The sequence below is a fragment of the Loxodonta africana genome, chromosome 4 (genome assembly GCF_030014295.1).
Source record: "Loxodonta africana isolate mLoxAfr1 chromosome 4, mLoxAfr1.hap2, whole genome shotgun sequence".
Classification (NCBI taxonomy): Eukaryota; Metazoa; Chordata; class Mammalia; order Proboscidea; family Elephantidae; genus Loxodonta; species Loxodonta africana.
In genome coordinates this window covers 136,034,893-136,055,101 of record NC_087345.1, presented here as the reverse complement: position 1 = coordinate 136,055,101, position 20,209 = coordinate 136,034,893, and the positions used below count along the sequence as shown (strand labels likewise).

General features: G+C 41.8%; 1 protein-coding gene across 1 annotated transcript in view; it reads left to right on the top strand.

Moving 5' to 3' along the window:
• Nucleotides 1-18,936, top strand: part of GALNT8 (polypeptide N-acetylgalactosaminyltransferase 8) — a 43,622-nt gene extending 24,686 nt beyond the window's left edge. Inside the window, exons 7-11 of the mRNA XM_003410777.2 lie at nt 2,460-2,645; nt 5,626-5,763; nt 6,328-6,423; nt 7,988-8,155; nt 18,793-18,936. Coding sequence (XP_003410825.2) covers nt 2,460-2,645; nt 5,626-5,763; nt 6,328-6,423; nt 7,988-8,155; nt 18,793-18,936 — 732 coding nt within the window. The remainder of the gene's footprint in view (nt 1-2,459; nt 2,646-5,625; nt 5,764-6,327; nt 6,424-7,987; nt 8,156-18,792) is intronic.
• The last annotated feature ends 1,273 nt before the right edge of the window (nt 18,937-20,209 follow it).

Sequence of the window (20,209 nt, the reverse complement as noted above, 5' to 3'; positions counted from 1 at the left end):
GGGCTTTTGGCAAGTGGGCATGGGTTGACTGTTGGTCAAAGGTAGTAGTTAACATTACCTCTTGACTATTATCTTTTCACTCTAAGAATTCCTGTACCAATGATTAATTTTTCTCCCCCAAACTCCTGTGAATCGGAAACCTCCATCAACTAGGAGAATTAGAGTAAAGTTGTACTTAGATTTGTAAATGTTTGGCTGGAGAAAATAATAAAAGCTGAAAATAAATTGGTTGTAACCGGCACGTGACTCTGGAGGCAATGAGGAAAATGGAGGAGGATAATGGAAACCAGGATATGCTTCAGTGAACAATCATAGAGCCTGGCATTTACTGAATGCTTGTTGTGTCATTTAATCTTCCCGACAACCCAAATGGTGGGTATGCCCCTTTTGGGGAGGAGTCGGTTGAGGCTCAGAGAGGATGTTTTGCTCCTATATGCCAGGCATGAAGTGATAGGGTCAAGATTTGAACATAGGTTAGCCTGACTTCGAAGACTGGCTCTTTTCATTCCACTCTTCTGAGATGTGGGGGGAGGGAGGAAGGAGAAGGGGAAACTGTGGGTCTAGAAGTGGATGAAGGGATGAAAATAACTTTGAAAGTCACACAAGGGGACTGGCGTGTCAGGTGGACACCTTTTGATATGTTAACTGAACAAATAGGATCTAAGTTGCTTACCCTCATCTCAGGGGTACCAGTTGGCAAGAGCACACAGCAGGTTGCTAACCACTGCTAGATGGGCTAATTGTTGTTGTTCATTGTTAGGTGATGTCAAGTCAATTCATACTCATAGTGACCCTATATAATAAAGTGGAACTGCCTCATAGGGTTTTGTAGGCTGTGATCTTTATGAAAGCAGATCTTCAGGTCTTTCTCTGTGTAGCCTCTGGGTGATTGAACTGCCAGCCTTTTTGGTGAGCACTTAATTGTTTGTGCCACCAGGACTTCCCAGAAAATGCAACTCAATTTGGCAACTGTCTTAGTTTCCTAGTATTATGGTAAAGAAAATACCACAAGTGGGTGGCTTTAAAAAACAGAAACTTATTTTCTTACAGTTCAGAAGTTCCAAATTTAGCGCACCAGCTCTAGGGGGAAGGTTCTCCTTTATCGGCTCTAGAGGAACAACCTTGTCTCTTCCAGCACTCCTTGGTTCCTTGGCGATCTTCATGTGGCATCTATCTTCCCCCTTTTGAGAAGATTGTCTCTGTGTCTACGCTGCTCTTTATATCATCCGGAAGTGACCGGGTTTAGGACACACTGCATAATGATAGGGCTTCGTTATCAAGACAAAGAAAATCCTATTCCAGAAGGGGAATACATCCACAGGTTAGGATTCCAACACATATTTGGGGGCAGGGGAGGGAGGCACAATTCAATCCATAACAGTAACCATGGAGAGAGAAGACACAGGAGACATCATATCAGTCTGGCAATGTTAGATATTTCTATCATCTTTCAGGATGAAAACCCCATTTTCTAAGCTATTTATTAGAATGTGTGGTCTGACAAGTACTTCTGCACCCATGAAGATGGCAAGGAAGAATATTTATAATTGGGTCATAAATCATGGTATCTCTTGATCAAGAATTACCTGTATTAATTATCTATTTCTGTGTAACAATATTATCACAAACATAGAGGCTTAAAACAACACACATGTATCATCTCACAGTTTCTGTGGGTCAGGAGTCCATGCACAGCTTAGCTGGATCCTCTGCAAGGCTGCCATCAAGGTGTCAGCCAGGACTGGGTTCTCACCTGAGGGATGACTGGGGAAGGATCTGCTTCCAAGCTCACGTGGTTGTTGGTAGCATTTGAAATCTTCCCAAATGAGGAATCATTAAGTTTTTTGCTGGCTGTCAGTCAGAAGCTTCCCTTGCCATGTGGCCTTCTCCATATGGTGGTTTTCAACATGGTAGCTTGCTTCTTCAAAGCTATCAAGAGATAGCGTCTCCTAGCAAGATGGATATTGCAATCTTATATAATGTAATCATGTACATCTTACCCTGGCCCACACTTAAAGAGAGGGGATTAGGCAAGATGCGCATACCAGAAGGTGGGGATTGTGCGGTCACTGAAGAATCTGTTGCCATATTACTCTATATTTGGCATGCAGGACACTGCATCTAAGTCAGCAAGAGTTGCCCAGGGTATGGTACCTCTCAGGACATCAGCACTTTCCTTGGGGCCAAGGGAGCAAAGGTAGCCTCTCCTTTGGTGAGTGGGGAGATTACCTAAAGGAAGTCAGATTTCAGGAGCTGGTTGAAGGACAGGAGAGAAGCAGTTTGGTAGACTTCTCGGGAAAGATGTTTTCGATAAGTAGGTTGGAGATAACATGAACATGGGAGTGGGAGGTCTGAATTTATATTCTTTTAGAAACAGTTCCAAAATGTGGTCTCTCGTTATGCAATTTATTGACTTTGGGGCCCAGCCTGCCCAGGGGTTATTTTTCTTTCTCTTGCAGGTGTGGCAGTGTGGAGGGAAGATCGAGGTCTTACCTTGCTCCCGGATTGCTCACCTAGAGAGACACCACAAACCCTACGCCTTGGATCTGAATGTTGCTTTGAAGCGCAATGCTCTGCGAGCAGCTGAAATCTGGATGGATGAGTACAAAGACATGGTCTACTTGGCCTGGAATGTGCCTCCTGAGGTTTGTCATGAGATTGAAGAGAAGCAGGGAAGAACAAAGGGGAAGAGGTGGTGTTAACGGTAGGGAATGGAAAGGAATAGAGCAAAGTGCCATCCTAACCCTAAAGAAATATGATAAGGTCCCAATGGTGACAGTAACGATGCCTAACATTTGTATAACAACACTATGTTCCAGGCACTGTTTTATCTGTTAGCTCATTTAACCATCACAACATACCTATGGAGTAGGTATCATTTTTACTATTCTAACTTTACAGATGAGGAAACTGAGGCACAGCTAGCTGAAAGGAACTTATTTAAGGTAATACAGGTAGTAAATGGCAGAACCAAGATTCAAACTTGACTTTAAGATTCCATAGTCTTTGTCAGTGTGCTATATGGGGATTTCCTTGCTTGGGAGGGCAGGGTTGGACATCAGGAATGTGCTGTCTCCAGGGGACGTAAGTGTGGCAGGTGGGGATGTAAGGTGTTGGGAGAAGGGAATTGTAATCCTGTTGGATGCACATGAATTAGGATGCCCTTGGCTGAGGCCACATCTTCTGCCCTAGCCACCTGAGGTCAGTATGACATGCTGTGCTCTGTTTCTGAAGCTGAGACTCTAGGTTCAAGCATATTGAGGGACATTTGGGGGTACATCTCATTGGCATACTCTTCCCCTTCATCACAGTAGATCCTAAATTTAGCCCCCAGGATGCCAGGGAATCAGAATGGTGGGGAGCTTGTGGAGTAGATCTAGAAGGGAGAGTCAAGAAGAGTCATTGAGACCAAGATCCAGGTTAAACAGCTGGTAACGCTGTGGCTGAAGACTAAAATAATATGCAGAAATGCTCGAGCCTTTCTCCTAATTCAAAGTCATCAGAATCCTTCCCCTAATCACCCAAGGTGCCATTAATCTTCTAGAGTTAGCTCATTGTTCAAAGAGGTTTATAGGAATTTATTCTGTTGTCCATATTATATGGAAGACAGCTTCCTAGCCAACTGACTGGAAAAGATCCATATTTATGCCTATTCCCAAGAAAGGTGATCCAACTAAATGCAGAAATTATGGAACAATATCATAAATATCACACGCAAGCAAAATTTTGCTGACGATCATTTAAAAATGGCTGCAGCAGTATATCGACAGAGAACTGCCAGAGATTCAGGCTGGAACCAGGGATATCATTGCTGATGTCAGATGGATCCTGGCTGAAAGCAGAGAATACCAGAAGGATGTTTATCTGTATTTTATTGACTATGTAAAGGCATTCGGCTGTGTGGTATTATGGATAACATTTTGAAGAATGGGAATTCCAGAACACTTAATTGTGGTCATGAGGAATCTTTACATAGATCAAGAGGCAGTTGTTCGGACAGAACAAGGGGATACTGACTGGTTTAAAGTCAGGGTGTACGTCAGGGTTGTATCCTTTCACCATACCTGTTTTATCTGTATGCTGAGCAAATAATCCGAGAAGCTGGACTATATGAAGAAGAAAGAGGCATCAGAATTGGAGGAAGACTCATTACCAACTTGAGATATGTAGAAGACACAACCTTGCTTACTGAAAGTGAAGAGGACTTGAAACCCTTACTAATGAAGATCAAAGACCACAGCCTTCAGTATGGTTTGCACTTCAACATAAAGAAAACAAAAATCCTTACAGCTGGACCAATGAGCAACATCATGGTAAACGGAGAAAAGACTGAAGTTGTCAATGATTTCATTTTACTTGGATCCACAGTCAACAGCCATGGAAGCAGCAGTCAAGAAATCAAATGATGCATTGCATTGGGTAAATCTGCTGCAAAGGACCTCTTTAAAATGTTGAAAAGCAAATATGTCACCTTGAAGACTAAGGTGCACATGACCCAAGCCATGGTATTTTCAATCACATCATATGCATATGAAAGCTGGACAATGAATAAGGAAGACCGAAGAAGAATTGACGTCTTTGAATTGTGGTGTTGGCAAAGAATATTGAATATACTATGGACTGCCAAAAGAACGAATAAATCTGTCTTGGAAGAAGTGCAACCAGAATGTTCCTTAGAAACAAGGATGGCAAGACTGCATCTTATGTACTTTGGACACGTTGTCAGGAGGGATCAGTCCCTGGAGAAGGACATCATGCTTGGCAAAGTACAGGGTCAGTGGAAAAGAAGAAGACCCTCAACGAGGTGGATTGACACAGTGGCTGCAAGAATGTGCTCAAGCATAACAACGATTCTAAGGATGGCTCAGGATGGGGCAGTATTTCTTTCTGTTGTGCATAGTGTTGCTATGAGTTGGAACTGACTCGACGGCACCTAACAACAACAACATACTGTTGTCCCAGGATACCAAGGAATGATAGGAAAACAAGTACACCCCTAGGAGGTCAGTAGCTTTTTTACCTCTACAGAGTTGTATTTGTGGCTGTCCCCAGCTGTAAAAGGAATTGCCCCTACATAAGTAAAACCTAAACTCCTACTAGGAATAATAGACATGAGCCATGAGCGGAAATTCTGGGGAGAAGGCAGATGCACAAATCGTTCCTGCATTTCCTTCTCAGTCTTGCCTCATTAGTATTCTTTCACTTTGATGCCCCCAAAATATCAGCAAAGCTCCTTTATTTCCAAATCTTGCTGCCAGAATATCCCTTTGGAGAGCTTTTTCTGGTCATCATGAGGAATATTTTGTGTTTATTGATATAAATATTATCTCAAACAGGATCAGTCTGAGCTAGCTTGCTAAAAAAAAAAAAAAAAGTGATGAGAAATAAACCTGAGTGATCCCACTATGCAGGCCTTGCAAGTGCTTTTGATACCAACAGAGGTCCCTAGGGTTTAAGCTTTTCCCACTTTCCCTGGAAGACTAGGAAGCATCAAGGTTACCTTACAGGCTATCAGGAAAACGCATAGTTAAATACCTAGTTCCCTTACGTGTGGTTCAGTCCTGTTGGTGAAGTCAAGGCAGTTACACAGACAAGGCACAGAAACTCTTGGTGTTTTATTTGCAGAACTCTGGAATGGATTATGGAGACATTTCTTCCAGAAAGGCACTCCGGGAGAAACTGAAATGTAAAAATTTTGACTGGTACCTCAAAAATGTTTATCCACTCCTGAAGCCCATCCATAGCATCGTGGGCTACGGAAGAGTGTGTATTATAAAATTGTGTTTTAGATTCTAAATGACCGTAAAGGACAGTGAAACCTGAATCATATACTGCGGCCCAGGTAAGGGTTTACAAAACCCATCCTGCTCAAAATACCATTCCTACCTGTGATTCCTTCTTTGGCTCTTTGACCCTGGACCCTTTCAGTTTCCTTTCGTCTCTTGCTCCCCAACTCCCATCACTTTTTCTTCTCTCCACCTGTATGTCTCTGGCTTTGCAAACAGCAGCTCTTTCAGTTTCTTAGACAACGAGGGTATTTTCCTTGCTCACCTGAACTCTAGCATGGACACCCTTTCCCTATATGAGACATGACAGTCTGAGGTTGGTGGATATTTGCAGGAAGTAGGCATCACAGCAGTCCCTCACTTCAGCATTTATGTTTTCTAGTACTTAGAAAATGGCAGCTAGGATCCAAGACTCCTATTCTCTTTTGGATGTTAGTTTCTGGTGACCTTGGTCCACTGGAGAGAATGCAGAGCCTGGGGAGGCTTGAGGGACCTCTTTCTCTTCTTTCCAACAGTGTTGAGATATGTTTCGCTCCTTCAGATGAAAAACACATTGGATGACAGTATCTGCCTCGATCAGGGACCCATTCCAGGCAACACTCCTATCGTGTTTTCCTGCCATACATACAGTCCACAGGTATTTTCCACAATCTTCTCTATCCGAAAGGGGTGAAGTCTGTTGTGGCTTAGCCTCTGAAAACCTTTGCCAGATTAGACTTGGTGTTAGATGATGGTGAGGCAGGAGCAGCTCATCGGTGGGTACAGAGGAAGGGTGAAACCCAAACTGCACGTGTAACTTAAGCACTTCCTAGTTCCCTGAAAACGTCATGGAGACTTGATTCGTAAACTTTCACTTACAGCACAATAAAAATTATAAAAAAAAAGAAAAAGTCATGGCGAGATGGTTGCTTTTCAGGCACAGAAAGGAGAGGTAGAAAGGCTGTGTTCTGTTTCATTCATTCTTCATGGTAACGTTTTTCTTGATAATCACCTCCAATCCCCTCCTCTTCCTCGCCTCCCTCTGCCCGCTCCACCTTTCCACTGCCCACATCAATAAATGTCCATTCCTTGTATGCCCTGGAAGGTGGACAAGTGAAGCCACCTGTGGCTTCTTCTGTAGAGAGGTCAACAGTGAGGTAGAGAAGACAGAGGCTAAACCAAAGTGATGGAAGCGGTCAGGGGACAACTGGAGGGCAAAGCCAGGGGACATTTTTTCCCCTGAGAATATTTACACTTATCATCTTGCTTTGCCTGTCACCCTCAAAGGAACCTTTTTTTAAAATAAAATTTTAAAAGGAAATTAATTTTAAATTATGTCACAGAGAAAAAAAATCATTTCATAGGCATAAAAACAGTATTTTATTGTGTTTTTGGTGAAAGTTTATGCAGCAAATTAGGTTCCCATTTAACAATTTCTATGCATATTGTTCAGTGACACTGGCTACTGTGTCAGCATTCTCATTATTTCTATTCTGCTTGTTCTGTTTCCATTAATCTAGCTTCCCCGTCCCCCTCCCTTTACCTTTTCATCTTTGATTTAAGGTAAATGTTGACCATTCAATCTCACGCAGAGGACTTTTTTAAAGGAGCACAGCACTCAGGGTTGATATTGTTTATTCTATGAGCCAATCTGTTATTTAGTTGAAAGGGGACCTCCAGGAGTGGTTTCAGTTCAAAGTTTAAAGGGTTTCTCAGGACTATAGTCTTGGGGGTTCCTCTAGTCTCTACCAGTTCAAAGGAGCCTTTTGAGATACTCATGGTAGGTATTATTTTCAGTTAACAGATGAAACCACTGAAACACAAAAACAACTTATTCATCCAAGTTCACTGAGCAGTGTTGTGTCAGATTCAGAATGTGAAAGTTTTCCTTACAACAAACCCATAGCTGGGGCTTACAGCATCAGCCTTCCAAAGGCCATTTGGGTTTTTTTCTTCAAAGCCATACTCTATGCCATGAGCGTCATGGCTCTGTAGCAGCCCTTGTAGGGAAGGAAGCATACTAATGGCCCTCTCCATGACTGGTCTTCTCTCTGGGATAATGTGAGCGTTGGAGAAAAAGTAGCAAAGGTGACTCCTGGTTACCCAGGGAAGGACAGGGTTTCCTATTACAAGTGATTGTCTCAAGAGCAGTCCTTATGCTCCCTGTAGGGCCAACAGCCTCCCCACTGACTATGTCCATGGCAACCTTTGCTCTCTTTTAGAATGTCTACTACCACCTAATGGGGGAATTCTATGTGGGAGCACTGATTGCAGAGACAAATACTGAGGATCGCTGCTTGACTGACCCTGGCAAAGGGGAGACTCCCACTTTGGAGCCATGTTCCAAGGCAGCCAAAAATGGACTGCACATATATTGGGATTTTAAACTGGTGAGTTGTGTGTTTTTTAAAAGGTAGGCACATTCAAATGTACTATGAGGGGTTCAGATTCCAACTCATAGTGACCCTGTAGGACAGAGTAGAACTGCCCCATAGGGTTTCCACGGAGCTCCTGGTGGATTCAAACTGCTGACCTTTTGGTTAGCAGCCATAGCATTTAACCACCACACCACCAGGGTTTCCAATAGTGTTTTAGAAAGATTAATTTCTGTGGCAGACTGGAAATGGGGAACTGGGTGCTACACACTGAGTCTCTTGACTAAAGGCAGGACTGTTTATGGAGAAGGAATATTGGAGCTTAACAGTGAGGTTTAATAGTTAAGAGTTTGGCTTTAAATCCTAGCTCAGTCACCTTCAGCAAGTTTCTTAACCTGAGACTCAGTTTCCTCATCTGTAAAGAGGGGATGACAGTACGATATCTATTTGAGAGGATTAAATGAGATAATGTGTGTAAAGCATTTAGCATAGTGCCTGGCATGTAGAAAGTGCTCAATTAATATTAGCCGTTGTGATTTGTTTTATTATTAATGATAATCAGAGAGGTGGGAGCACTGGGCTGAGACCAAGAGGATGACATTTGACAAAGACTAATATAGAAGTCAAGGAACCCTGGTGGCATAGTGGTTAAAGTGCTCAGCTGCTAACCAAAAGGTCAGCAATTCGAATCTACCAGCTGTCCTGTGGGAGAAAGATATGGCAGTCTGCTTCCCTAAAGATTACCAAAAAAAAAAAAAAAAAATCCAAACCCAGAGCTGTTGAGTCAATTCCAACTCATAGCGACCCCATAGGACAGAGTAGAACTGCCCCATAGAGTTTCCAAGGAGCGTCTGGCAGATTCAAACTGCCAACCATTTGGTTAGCAGCCGTAGCACTTAACCACCATGCCACCAGGGTTTCCCTGTAAAGATTACAGCCTTGGAAGCCCTATGGGGCAGTCCTACTCTGTCCTATTGGGTTGCTATGAGTCAGAATCAACTCTACAGCAATGGGTTTTGTTTTGGTTTTAATTCCACTTTTAGGACAATATCTTAACCTAAAGAAATAATATAACACCTGAACCAAGACTAATGTAGAAAATTTATTAATATTATAGTAGCAAAACATTAGGAAAAATTAAGCATCCAACAGTAGGGGATAGTTTTTTTCATCCCTTGAACTGAACGTTATACAGTAAAACCTGTGAAAGCTGGAATCCATGTAAGGCAGAAACTTGTTAGAGAAGGAAAACTCAAATATTTTCCACTAAAATGACCGATAGAAAAGTGGTAAGACTGCATCCTGTGAAAGGTAGAAAACTTGTGAGACCTGGAAAAACAAGGCAGTCTCGTCAAGTTCTGGCTTTCGTAGGTTTCACTGTAGAACCATTAAATTGTATTTTTTTAAAAAGGAGTGAAGTGGGAAAATACAAAATACACATAATATAGTCTGGAATTTTACAAAACCAAAAAAAAAAAAAAAAACTAAACCTGTTGCCATCAAGTTGATTCTGACTCATAGTGACCCTATAAGACAAAGTAGAACTGCCCCATAGGGTTTCCAAGGAGTGGCTGGAGGATTCAAACTACCCATCTTTTGGGTAGCAGCCGAGCTCTTACCACTGCGCCACCAGGGCTACTGAATTTTACAAACAGGATGGAGTTATTAAGCACATATTTTGTTTCAGGCACATTATTGGATTAGTCCTTACACAAATCTTCTAAGAGAAGTATTATCATTAGATCATTTTACCTATGGAGTAATTAAGGCACAGAGAAATGAGATGATTTGCCCAAGGTCACACAACATCATAAATGTTAGCCCAGGATTCAAACACAGAATCTTAGCCACTGTGTGTTATTGCCTTGTTGCTTGGGAAGTTTGATTCTAAAATAGAGAAAAAAGATTGAGTGTTGGCTGAAACAGATGGTAGAGCTAAGGTTTTTTTTTTTTTTTTTCTAATATTGTGATATTTGGATATCTTTAAAGGCAGTAGAAATGGAATCTTCAAAGAGTGAGAAATAGAAGATGTTAGATAGGAAGAGTGGTTTCTCCGGCACCCAGAATGGCTGGGCTCAGGGTACAGAGGAGGCTGCTGGCAGCTGAGACAGAGGTGGGCAGCGACTTTGAGATGGTCCACGAGGCACTGTCCCCACAATCGCTCAGGGTATTCAGGTGAGGAGGTAGATTGACCAGAAGTGCAGTCTTCTTGACAAAGTGGAAAATAAAGAAATTTAGTGTGAGTGATTGTTAAGGGGTGGAGACTGAGGGATAAAGCTTGCTGAGGAGGCCTGGAAGAGTAACCCTGAGGAGTAAGCCAAGCTCTGAGGCCAGACTGCTGTCAGCACATTTGTGGCCAGGCCTGCTCCATTAGGTCAGGCAGGGCTCCGGGCAGCCAGCATCAGATGAACTAACTATATTAATTCAGCCCATCCCTTGAACTGAATGTTATACAGTAAAACCTGTGAAAGCCAGAACCTGTGTAAGGCAGAAACCAGGCCTGCTTGGTTAGGCCAGGCAAAGCTCCTCTCTAGGAGCCTTCTGTGGTCTGGAAGCTGGGCCAGAAAAAAGAGTGGTGGGGCTGACTTGGAGGAGAAGTTCATGAACCTGGGGAGTCACCCTGAATGACCGACACTGATAGTGTACCTGGGGAAGTGGGGTGGGGGCAGGGGAGTTCAGTGTGGCCAGGGACAGGTAAATTTGGGGGGCCAGGGGTTTTTGGGGGTTGTTTGTGAATGTAAGAGGTGAGAGGCAGGGAGGCGACGGTTATAGAGGGAGCCCTGTTTGTTAAAAAAAAAAGAAACTTCGTGGTAGGTTATCTAAAGTGGAACAGTAAGACCAGGGTTTCTAAATAGCCATCCAAATGGATGCTGTTAGCTTTTTTTTTTTTTTTTATAATAACTTTTATTAAGCTTCAAGTGAACGTTTACAAATCCAATCAGTCTGTCACATATACGTTTACATACATCTCACTCCCTACTCCCACTTACTCTCCCCGACTTGAGTCAGCCCTTTCAGTCTCTCCTTTCTTGACAATTTTGTCGGCTTCCCTCTCTCTCTATCCTCCCATCCCCCCTCCAGACAAGAGTTGCCAACACAATCTCAAGTGTCCACCTGATATAATTAGCTCACTCTTCATCAGCATCTCTCTCCCACCCGCTGACCAGTCCCTTTCATTTCTGATGAGTTGTCTTCGGGGATGGTTCCTGTCCTGTGTCAACTGAAGGTCTGGGGAGCATGGCCGCCGGGATTCCTCCAGTCTCAGTCAGACCATTAAGTTTGGTCTTCTTATGAGAATTTGGGGTCTGCATCCCACTGATCTCCTGCTCCCTCAGGGGTCCTCTGCTGAGCTCCCTGTCAGGGCAGTCATCAATTGTGGCCGGGCACCAACTAGTTCTTCTGGTCTCAGGATGATGTAGGTCTCTGGTTCATGCGGCCCTTTCTGTCTCTTGGGCTCTTAGTTGTCATGTGGGCTTGGTGTTCTTCATTTTTCTTTGCTCCAGGTGGGTTGAGACCAATTGCTGCATCTTAGATGGCTGCTTGTTAGCATTTAAGACCCCAGACGCCACATTTCAAAGTGGGATGCAGAATGATTTCATAATAGAATTATTTTGCCAATTGACTTAGAAGTCCCCGCAAACCATGCTCCCCAGACCCCCGCGCTTGCTCCGCTGATCTTTGAAGCATTCATTTTATCCCGGAAACTTCTTTGCTTTTGGTCCAGTCCAATTGAGCTGACCTTCCATGTATTGAGTGTTGTCTTTCCCTTCACCTAAAGCAGTTCTTATCTACTGATTAATCAATAAAAAAACCCTCTCCCACCCTCCCTCCCTCCCCCCCTCGTAACCACAAAAGTATGTGTTCTTCTCAGGTTTACTGTTTCTCAAGATCTTATAATAGTGGTCTTATACAATATTTGTCCTTTTGCCTCTGACTAATTTCGCTCAGCATAATGCCTTCCAGGTTCCTCCATGTTATGAAATGTTTCAGAGATTCGTCACTGTTCTTTATCGATGCGTAGTATTCCATTGTGTGAATATACCACGATTTATTTAACCATTCATCCGTTGATGGACACCTTGGTTGCTTCCAACTTTTTGCTATTGTAAATAGAGCTGCAATAAACATGGGTGTGCATATATCTGTTTGTATGAAGGCTCTTGTATCTCTAGGGTATATTCCTAGGAGTGGGATTTCTGGGTTGTATGGTAGTTCTATTTCTAACTGTTTAAGATAATGCCAGATAGATTTCCAAAGTGGTTGTACCATTTTACATTCCCACCAGCAGTGTATAAGAGTTCCAATCTCTCCGCAGCCTCTCCAACATTTATTATTTTGTGTTTTTTGGATTAATGCCAGCCTTGCTGGTGTGAGATGGAATCTCATCGTAGTTTTAATTTGCATTTCTCTAATGGCTAATGATCGAGAGCATTTTCTCATGTATCTGTTGGCTGCCTGAATATCTTCTTTAGTGAAATGTGTGTTCATATCCTTTGCCCACTTCTTGATTGGGTTGTTTGTCTTTTTGTGGTTGAGTTTTGACAGAATCATGTAGATTTTAGAGATCAGGCGCTGGTCGGAGATGTCATAGCTGAAAATTCTTTCCCAGTCTGTAGGTGGTCTTTTTACTCTTTTGGTGAAGTCTTTAGATGAGCATAGGTGTTTGATTTTTAGGAGCTCCCAGTTATCGGGTTTCTCTTCATCATTTTTGGTAATGTTTTGTATTCTGTTTATACCTTGTATTAGGGCTCCTAGGGTTGTCCCAATTTTTTCTTCCATGATCTTTATCGTTTTAGTCTTTATGTTTAGGTCTTTGATCCACTTGGAGTTAGTTTTTGTGCATGGTGTGAGGTATGGGTCCTGTTTCATTTTTTTGCAAATGCATATCCAGTTATGCCAGCACCATTTGTTAAAAAGGCTGTCTTTTCCCCAGTTAATTGACACTGGTCCTTTGTCAAATATCAGCTGCTCATACGTGGATGGATCTATGTCTGGGTTCTCAATTCTGTTCCATTGGTCTATGTGTCTGTTGTTGTACCAATACCAGGCTGTTTTGACTACTGTGGCTGTATAATAGGTTCTGAAGTCAGGTGAGGGGAGGCCTCCCACTTTCTTCTTCTTTTTCAGTAGTGCTTTGCTTATCCGGGGCTTCTTTCCCTTCCATATGAAATTGGTGATTTGTTTCTCTATCCCCTTAAAATATGACATTGGAATTTGGATCGGAAGTGCGTTAAATGTATAGATGGCTTTTGGTAGAATAGACATTTTTACTATGTTAAGTCTTCCTATCCATGAGCAAGGTATGTTTTTCCACTTAAGTATGTCCTTTTGAATTTCTTGTAGTAGAGCTTTGTAGTTTTCTTTGTATAGGTCTTTTACATCCTTGGTAAGATTTATTCCTAAGTATCTTATCTTCTTGGGGGCTACTGTGAATGGTATTGATTTGGTTATTTTCTCTTCGGTGTTCTTTTTGTTGATGTAGAGGAATCCAAGTGATTTTTGTATGTTTATTTTATAACCTGAGACTCTGCCAAACTCTTCTATTAGTTTCAGTAGTTTTCTGGAGGATTCCTTAGGGTTTTCTGTGTATATAATCATGTCATCTGCAAATAGTGATAACTTTACTTCTTCCTTGCCAATCCGGATACCTTTTATTTCTTTGTCTAGCCTGATTGCCCTGGCTAAGACTTCCAACACGATGTTGAATAAGAGTGGTGATAAAGGGCATCCTTGTCTGGTTCCCGTTCTCAAGGGAAATGCTTTCATGTTCTCTCCATTTAGAGTGATATTGGCTGTTGGCTTTGCATAGATGCCCTTTATTATGTTGAGGAATTTTCCTTCAATTCCTATTTTGGTAAGAGTTTTTATCATGAATGGGTGTTGGACTTTGTCAAATGCCTTTTCTGCATCAATTGATAAGATCATGTGGTTTTTGTCTTTTGTTTTATTTATGTGATGGATTACATTAATGGTTTTTCTGATATTAAACCAGCCTTGCATACCTGGTATAAATCCCACTTGATCAGGGTGAATTATTTTTTTGATGTGTCGTTGGATTCTATTGGCTAGAATTTTGTTGAGGATTTTTGCATCAATGTTCATGAGGGATATAGGTCTAAAATTTTCTTTTTTTGTAATGTCTTTACCTGGTTTTGGTATCAGGGAGATGGTGGCTTCATAGAATGAGTTGGGTAGTATTCCGTCATTTTCTATGCTTTGGAATACCTTTAGTAGTAGTGGTGTTAACTCTTCTCTGAAAATTTGGTAGAACTCTGCAGTGAAGCCGTCCGGGCCAGGGCTTTTTTTTGTTGGGAGTTTTTTGATTACCGTTTCAATCTCTTTTTTTGTTATGGGTCTATTTAGTTGTTCTACTTCTGAATGTGTTAGTTTACGTAGGTAGTGTTTTTCCAGGAATTCATCCATTTCTTCTAGGTTTTCAAATTTGTTAGAGTACAATTTTTCATAATAATCTGAAATGATTCTTTTAATTTCATTTGGTTCTGTTGTGATGTGGTCCTTCTCATTTCTTATTCGGGTTATTTGTTTCCTTTCCTGTATTTCTTTAGTCAGTCTAGCCAATGGTTTATCAATTTTGTTAATTTTTTCAAAGAACCAGCTTTTGGCTTTGTTAATTCTTTCGATTGTTTTTCTGTTCTCTAATTCATTTAGTTCAGCTCTAATTTTTATTATTTGTTTTCTTCTGGAGCCTGATGGATTCTTTTGTTGCTCACTTTCTATTTGTTCAAGTTGTAGGGACAGTTCTCTGATTTTGGCTCTTTCTTCTTTTTGTATGTGTGCATTTATTGATATAAATTGGCCTCTGAGCACTGCTTTTGCTGTGTCCCAGAGGTTTTGATAGGAAGTATTTTCATTCTCGTTGCTTTCTATGAATTTCCTTATTCCCTCCTTGATGTCTTCTATAACCCAGTCTTTTTTCAGGAGGGTATTGTTCATTTTCCAAGTATTTGATTTCTTTTCCCTCGTTTTTCTGTTATTGATCTCTAGTTTTATTGCCTTGTGGTCTGAGAAGATGCTTTGTAATATTTCGATGTTTTGGACTCTGCAAAGGTTTGTTTTATGACCTAATATGTGGTCTATTCTAGAGAATGTTCCATGTGCGCTGGAAAAAAAAGTATATTTTGCAGCAGTTGGGTGGAGAGTTCTGTATAAGTCAATGAGGTCAAGTTGGTTGATTGTTGTAATTAGATCTTCCGTGTCTCTGTTTAGCTTCTTACTGGATGTCCTGTCCTTCTCCGAAAGTGGTGTGTTGAAGTCTCCTACTATAATTGTGGAGGTATCTATCTCGCTTTTCAGTTCTGTTAAAATTTGATTTATGTATCTTGCAGCCCTGTCATTGGGTGCGTAAATATTTAATATGGTTATGTCTTCCTGATCAATTGTCCCTTTTATCATTATATAGTGTCCTTCTTTATCCTTTGTGGTGGATTTAAGTCTAAAGTCTATTTTGTCAGAAATTAATATTGCTACTCCTCTTCTTTTTTGCTTATTGTTTGCTTGATATATTTTTTTCCATCCTTTGAGTTTTAGTTTGTTTGTGTCTCTAAGTCTAAGGTGTGTCTCTTGTAGGCAGCATATAGATGGATCGTGTTTCTTTATCCAGTCTGTGATTCTCTGTCTCTTTATTGGTGCATTTAGTCCATTTACATTCAGGGTAATTATAGATAAATAAGTTTTTAGTGCTGTCATTTTGATGCCTTTTTATGGGTGTTGTTGACAATTTCATTTTTCCACACACTTTTTTGTGCTGAGGCGTTTTTCTTAGTAAATTGTGAGATCCTCATTTTCATAGTGTTTGACTTTGTGTTAGTTGAGTCGTTACGTTTTTCTTGGTTTTTGTCTTGAGTTATAGAGTTGTTATGCCTTTTTGTGGTTACCTCATTATATACCCCTATTTTTCTAAGTAAAAACCTAACTTGTATTGTTCTATATCGCCTTGTATCACTCTCCATATGGCAGTTCAATGCCTCCTGTATTTAGTCCCTCTTTTTGATTATTGTGATCTTTTACCTATTGACTTCCATAATTCCCTGTTATGTGTATTTTTTTTTTAATTAATCTTAATTTGTTTGTTTTTGTGATTTCCCTATTTGAGTTGATATCAGGACGTTCTGTTTTGTGACCTTGTGTTGTGCTGATATCTGATATTATTGGTTCTGTGACCAAACAATATCCTTTAGTATTTCTTGTAGCTTTGGTTTGGTTTTTGCAAATTCTCTAAACTTGTGTTTGTCTGTAAATATCTTAATTTCGCCTTCATATTTCAGAGAGAGTTTTGCTGGATATATGATCCTTGGTTGGCAGTTTTTCTCCTTCAGTGTTCTGTATATGTCGTCCCATTCCCTTCTTGCCTGCATGGTTTCTGCTGAGTAGTCAGAACATATTCTTATTGATTCTCCCTTGAAGGAAACCTTTCTTTTCTCCCTGGCTGCTTTTAAAATTTTCTGTTTATCTTTGGTTTTGGTGAGTTTGATGATAATATGTCTTGGTGTTTTTCTTTTTGTATCAATCTTAAATGGGGTTCGATGAGCATCTTGGATAGATATCCTTTCGTCTTTCATGATGTCAGGGAAGTTTTCTGTCAGAAGTTCTTCAACTATTTTCTCTGTGTTTTCTGTCCCCCCTCCCTGTTCTGGGACTCCAATCACCCGCAGGTTATCCTTCTTGATAGAGTCCCACATAATTCTTAGGGTTTCTTCATTTTTTTTAATTCTTTTATCTGATTTTTTTTCAGCTATGTTGGTGTTGATTCCCTGGTCCTCCAGATGTCCCAGTCTGCATTCTAATTGCTCGAGTCTGCTCCTCTGACTTCCTAGTGTGTTGTCTAATTCTGTTATTTTATTGTTAATCTTTTGGATTTCTACATGTTGTCTCTCTATGGATTCTTGCAACTTATTAATTTTTCCACTATGTTCTTGAATAATCTTTTTGAGTTCTTCAACAGTTTTATCAGTGTGTTCCTTGGCTTTTTCTGCAGATATCCTAATTTCATTTGTGATATCATTAAGCATTCTGTAAATTAGTTTTTTATATTCTGTATCTGATAATTCCAAAATTGTATCTTCATTTGGGAAAGATTTTGATTCTTTTGTTTGGGGGGTTGGAGAAGCTGTCACGGTCTGCTTCTTTAAGTGGTTTGATATGGATTGTTGTCTCCGAGCCATCACTGGGAAACTAGTTTTTCCAGAAAATCCGCTGCGAGCAGTCCAAATCCCTGCGGGACGGTTCCCCGGCTCGGATGCTGCTCTTTCTGCTCCAAGATCAGTCACTGCCTCCCGGGGACTTCTCCTACCGGCTGCGTCCCACGCCGCCCGTGGAACCGGCTGGTCCCCCTCCCGGGGTTAGTTCAGGGGGGTGGAGCAGGTCTCTGTGCTTGTGCCGTACCTGACTGGTACGCTGGCTCCAGGCTCTGGAAACTATCGCTGCTTCCCCGTATTAGTTCGTTCTCCGTCTCTAAATCCGTGTTTGTTGTTCAGGGTTCGTAGATTGTTATGTATGTGATCGATTCACTTGTTTTTCCGTGTCTTTGTTGTAAGAGGGATCCGAGGTAACGTCTGCCTAGTCCGCCATCTTGGCTCCGCCTCCGGATGCTGTTAGCTTTGAGGATGATAGCAGAGAACAGGCTGTATAAAGGGAAAAAGAAGTTCGTGTAGACACTAAAAGAGATTATGTGAGTTTCTGCAAAGGGATGTATTGGAGTGTGGAGAGTGAGAGGGAAAGGAGAAGAGGGCAGGACCAGGAGAGGTTGTAGTTTGCTCAGATGCCGTGATATTCAATTGTTGAGCCACAGAGTTAGTGAGTTAAGAGCTCAGGGGGCCTGGAGGCGGCACATGGGAACAAAAGAGAAGGATGACCCTTCCTCCCCTCATTAGGATGGGTAGAGGTGTAGGTGAACCAACATTTATTGCACATCTTCAAGTGTCAGGCACAAGATAACTCAATAAATATTAACCCTAATCCCACTTTATAGATGAGGAAACTGAGACTTAAAGAGGCTAAGCAATTTGCCCAAGGCCACATGGTTTTTATGGGGTTGAGCAGGAATTCAAATCCAGACTCTTTAGCTCTAAAGCCCATAACGTTCCCACTAGCAAACATTGTTGAAGCCCCACAGCACAGAGAGGCAGGAAGCTGCCACCTAGAGTGGTGGAGAACACGGACTGAAACTCCTAAATATAGCTTTGCTTCAATTGAACAGCAGAGCCCCACCAAGGAGGGAGGGAACATATACAGAGGTGACCTGAGCGTTTTCATGTACTCAGGGGTGAAGAAGTAGAAAGGATGGACAAGTAGAGAAGTGTCCTTGGCTCTCTATGATGCCATCAAGACATGCCAATCATTATGGACCTGATGCCTCAATCTCAGGCGAGGCTGATGATATCAAATGAAACCAGCACTTGCCAGCCCTCACTGCAAAGCATTGATTACTCCCAGATCTACGGTTAGTTTGCTGATGGAGAAAGCCCTGGATGATCTAAGTCTATACTTTGCTTCATTTTCTCCTCTGGGTGACTTACAAAGTGTTACAGGGGTCATCAAGCTTGTCTCTGACCACAGCAGGGAGAGTAGGAGCAGGCGAATGATATACCCCCAGGGCATTTCAACACCTTGACTCTGTCTCTCCTCCCATCTAGGGAGGAGCCATCGTAAACAGGGCCACCAAACGGTGTCTGGAGCTCCAGAAGGACGTTTCAGGTACCTATGTGCCTGTGCTCCAGACCTGCACCACACAAGTGTGGAAAATACAACATACCATCAGGAACTGGGGATCAAACTAATGTCCGGTCAAACAATGGAGCTAACCAAAGGGAACTTGGATTTGGAACACCAGTTGTTGCAACTGGAATGGCTTCTATGCCAAACACTGGTCAAAGTGGGAGAGGGCGAGAGATATTGTGTGTGTGTGTGTGTGTGTGTGTGTGTGTGTACACAGGTGTGTGTGTGTGTTTACTGTAACTTCTGCCTGGAATACACAAGATTTGGAGGAGGGAAATCTGAGCGTGTGCACTGCTCTGCTGAGGAAAGGTGGGAAACGATGGCACCTGCTCTTCAGTTTCCCTTGGGAGTTCATGATATATATCCAATGCCATTCTTGGAAAATTCTTGAAATAGCCAACAGCATCTTGCTATATGTGAAGAGAAAAATAGGAGGGTGGAAGTTTAATTTTGGCTTCTGCCAACACTGTTTAGTCTTCATTCCCGACAACTACTATCACCATCTGCCTCACACCTCCTCCCCCAGCTCTTCTGCTCAGAGACTTCTCAATCTGCCTTGGGAGCATTCAAATAAAGGGCTGGGTCATCATCAAGCCAGTAGCTTGATATCTATTCAGGTAGCACCACATCACCTGAAGACCTCAAAAGACCTTCCCTGAAGGTGTGGAGCTACTCCTATTCCCTCCTTTCTTGCCTGTACTAAAAGATTCAGAAAATAGAAAAACAATTCTGTATCAGAATCCTGACAAGTTTCCTCCATTCATTCCCCATACCAGTTTTATTTGGACTATCACGTATCTCCCATACCAAAAGGATTCCAGAGGCTGAGGAGTTTAGAGAAGACATCTCAGTTAATCCTAGCTCTTCAAGGGGGTAGTGCACAGAGAATGGTAGAAAGATCTAGGTCCATCTGAGTCTTTCTCTAAGTAGATCATAACATTTAGTAGATTTGATTGATTACCTGTTTCCTCTTATTGCCACTGGGAATATACCATGGACTGCCAGAAGAACAAACAATTCTGTCTTGGAAGAAGCATCCTTAGAAGCAAGGATGACAAGATTACATCTCTCACACTTTGGACATTTTATCAGGAGGGTTCAGTCCCTGGAGAAGGACATCATGCTTGGTAAAGTATAGGGTCAGCCAAAAAGAGGAAGACCCTCAACGAGATGGATTGACGCAGTGGCTACAACAATGGGCTCAAACATAGCAACGATTGTGAGGATGTCACAGAACCAGGCAGTGTTTTGTTCTGTTGTACATAGAGTTGCTATGAGTCAGAATCTAACAACAACCACCACTGTGAAGCATGTGGGAAATGTGGCTGAACTAAT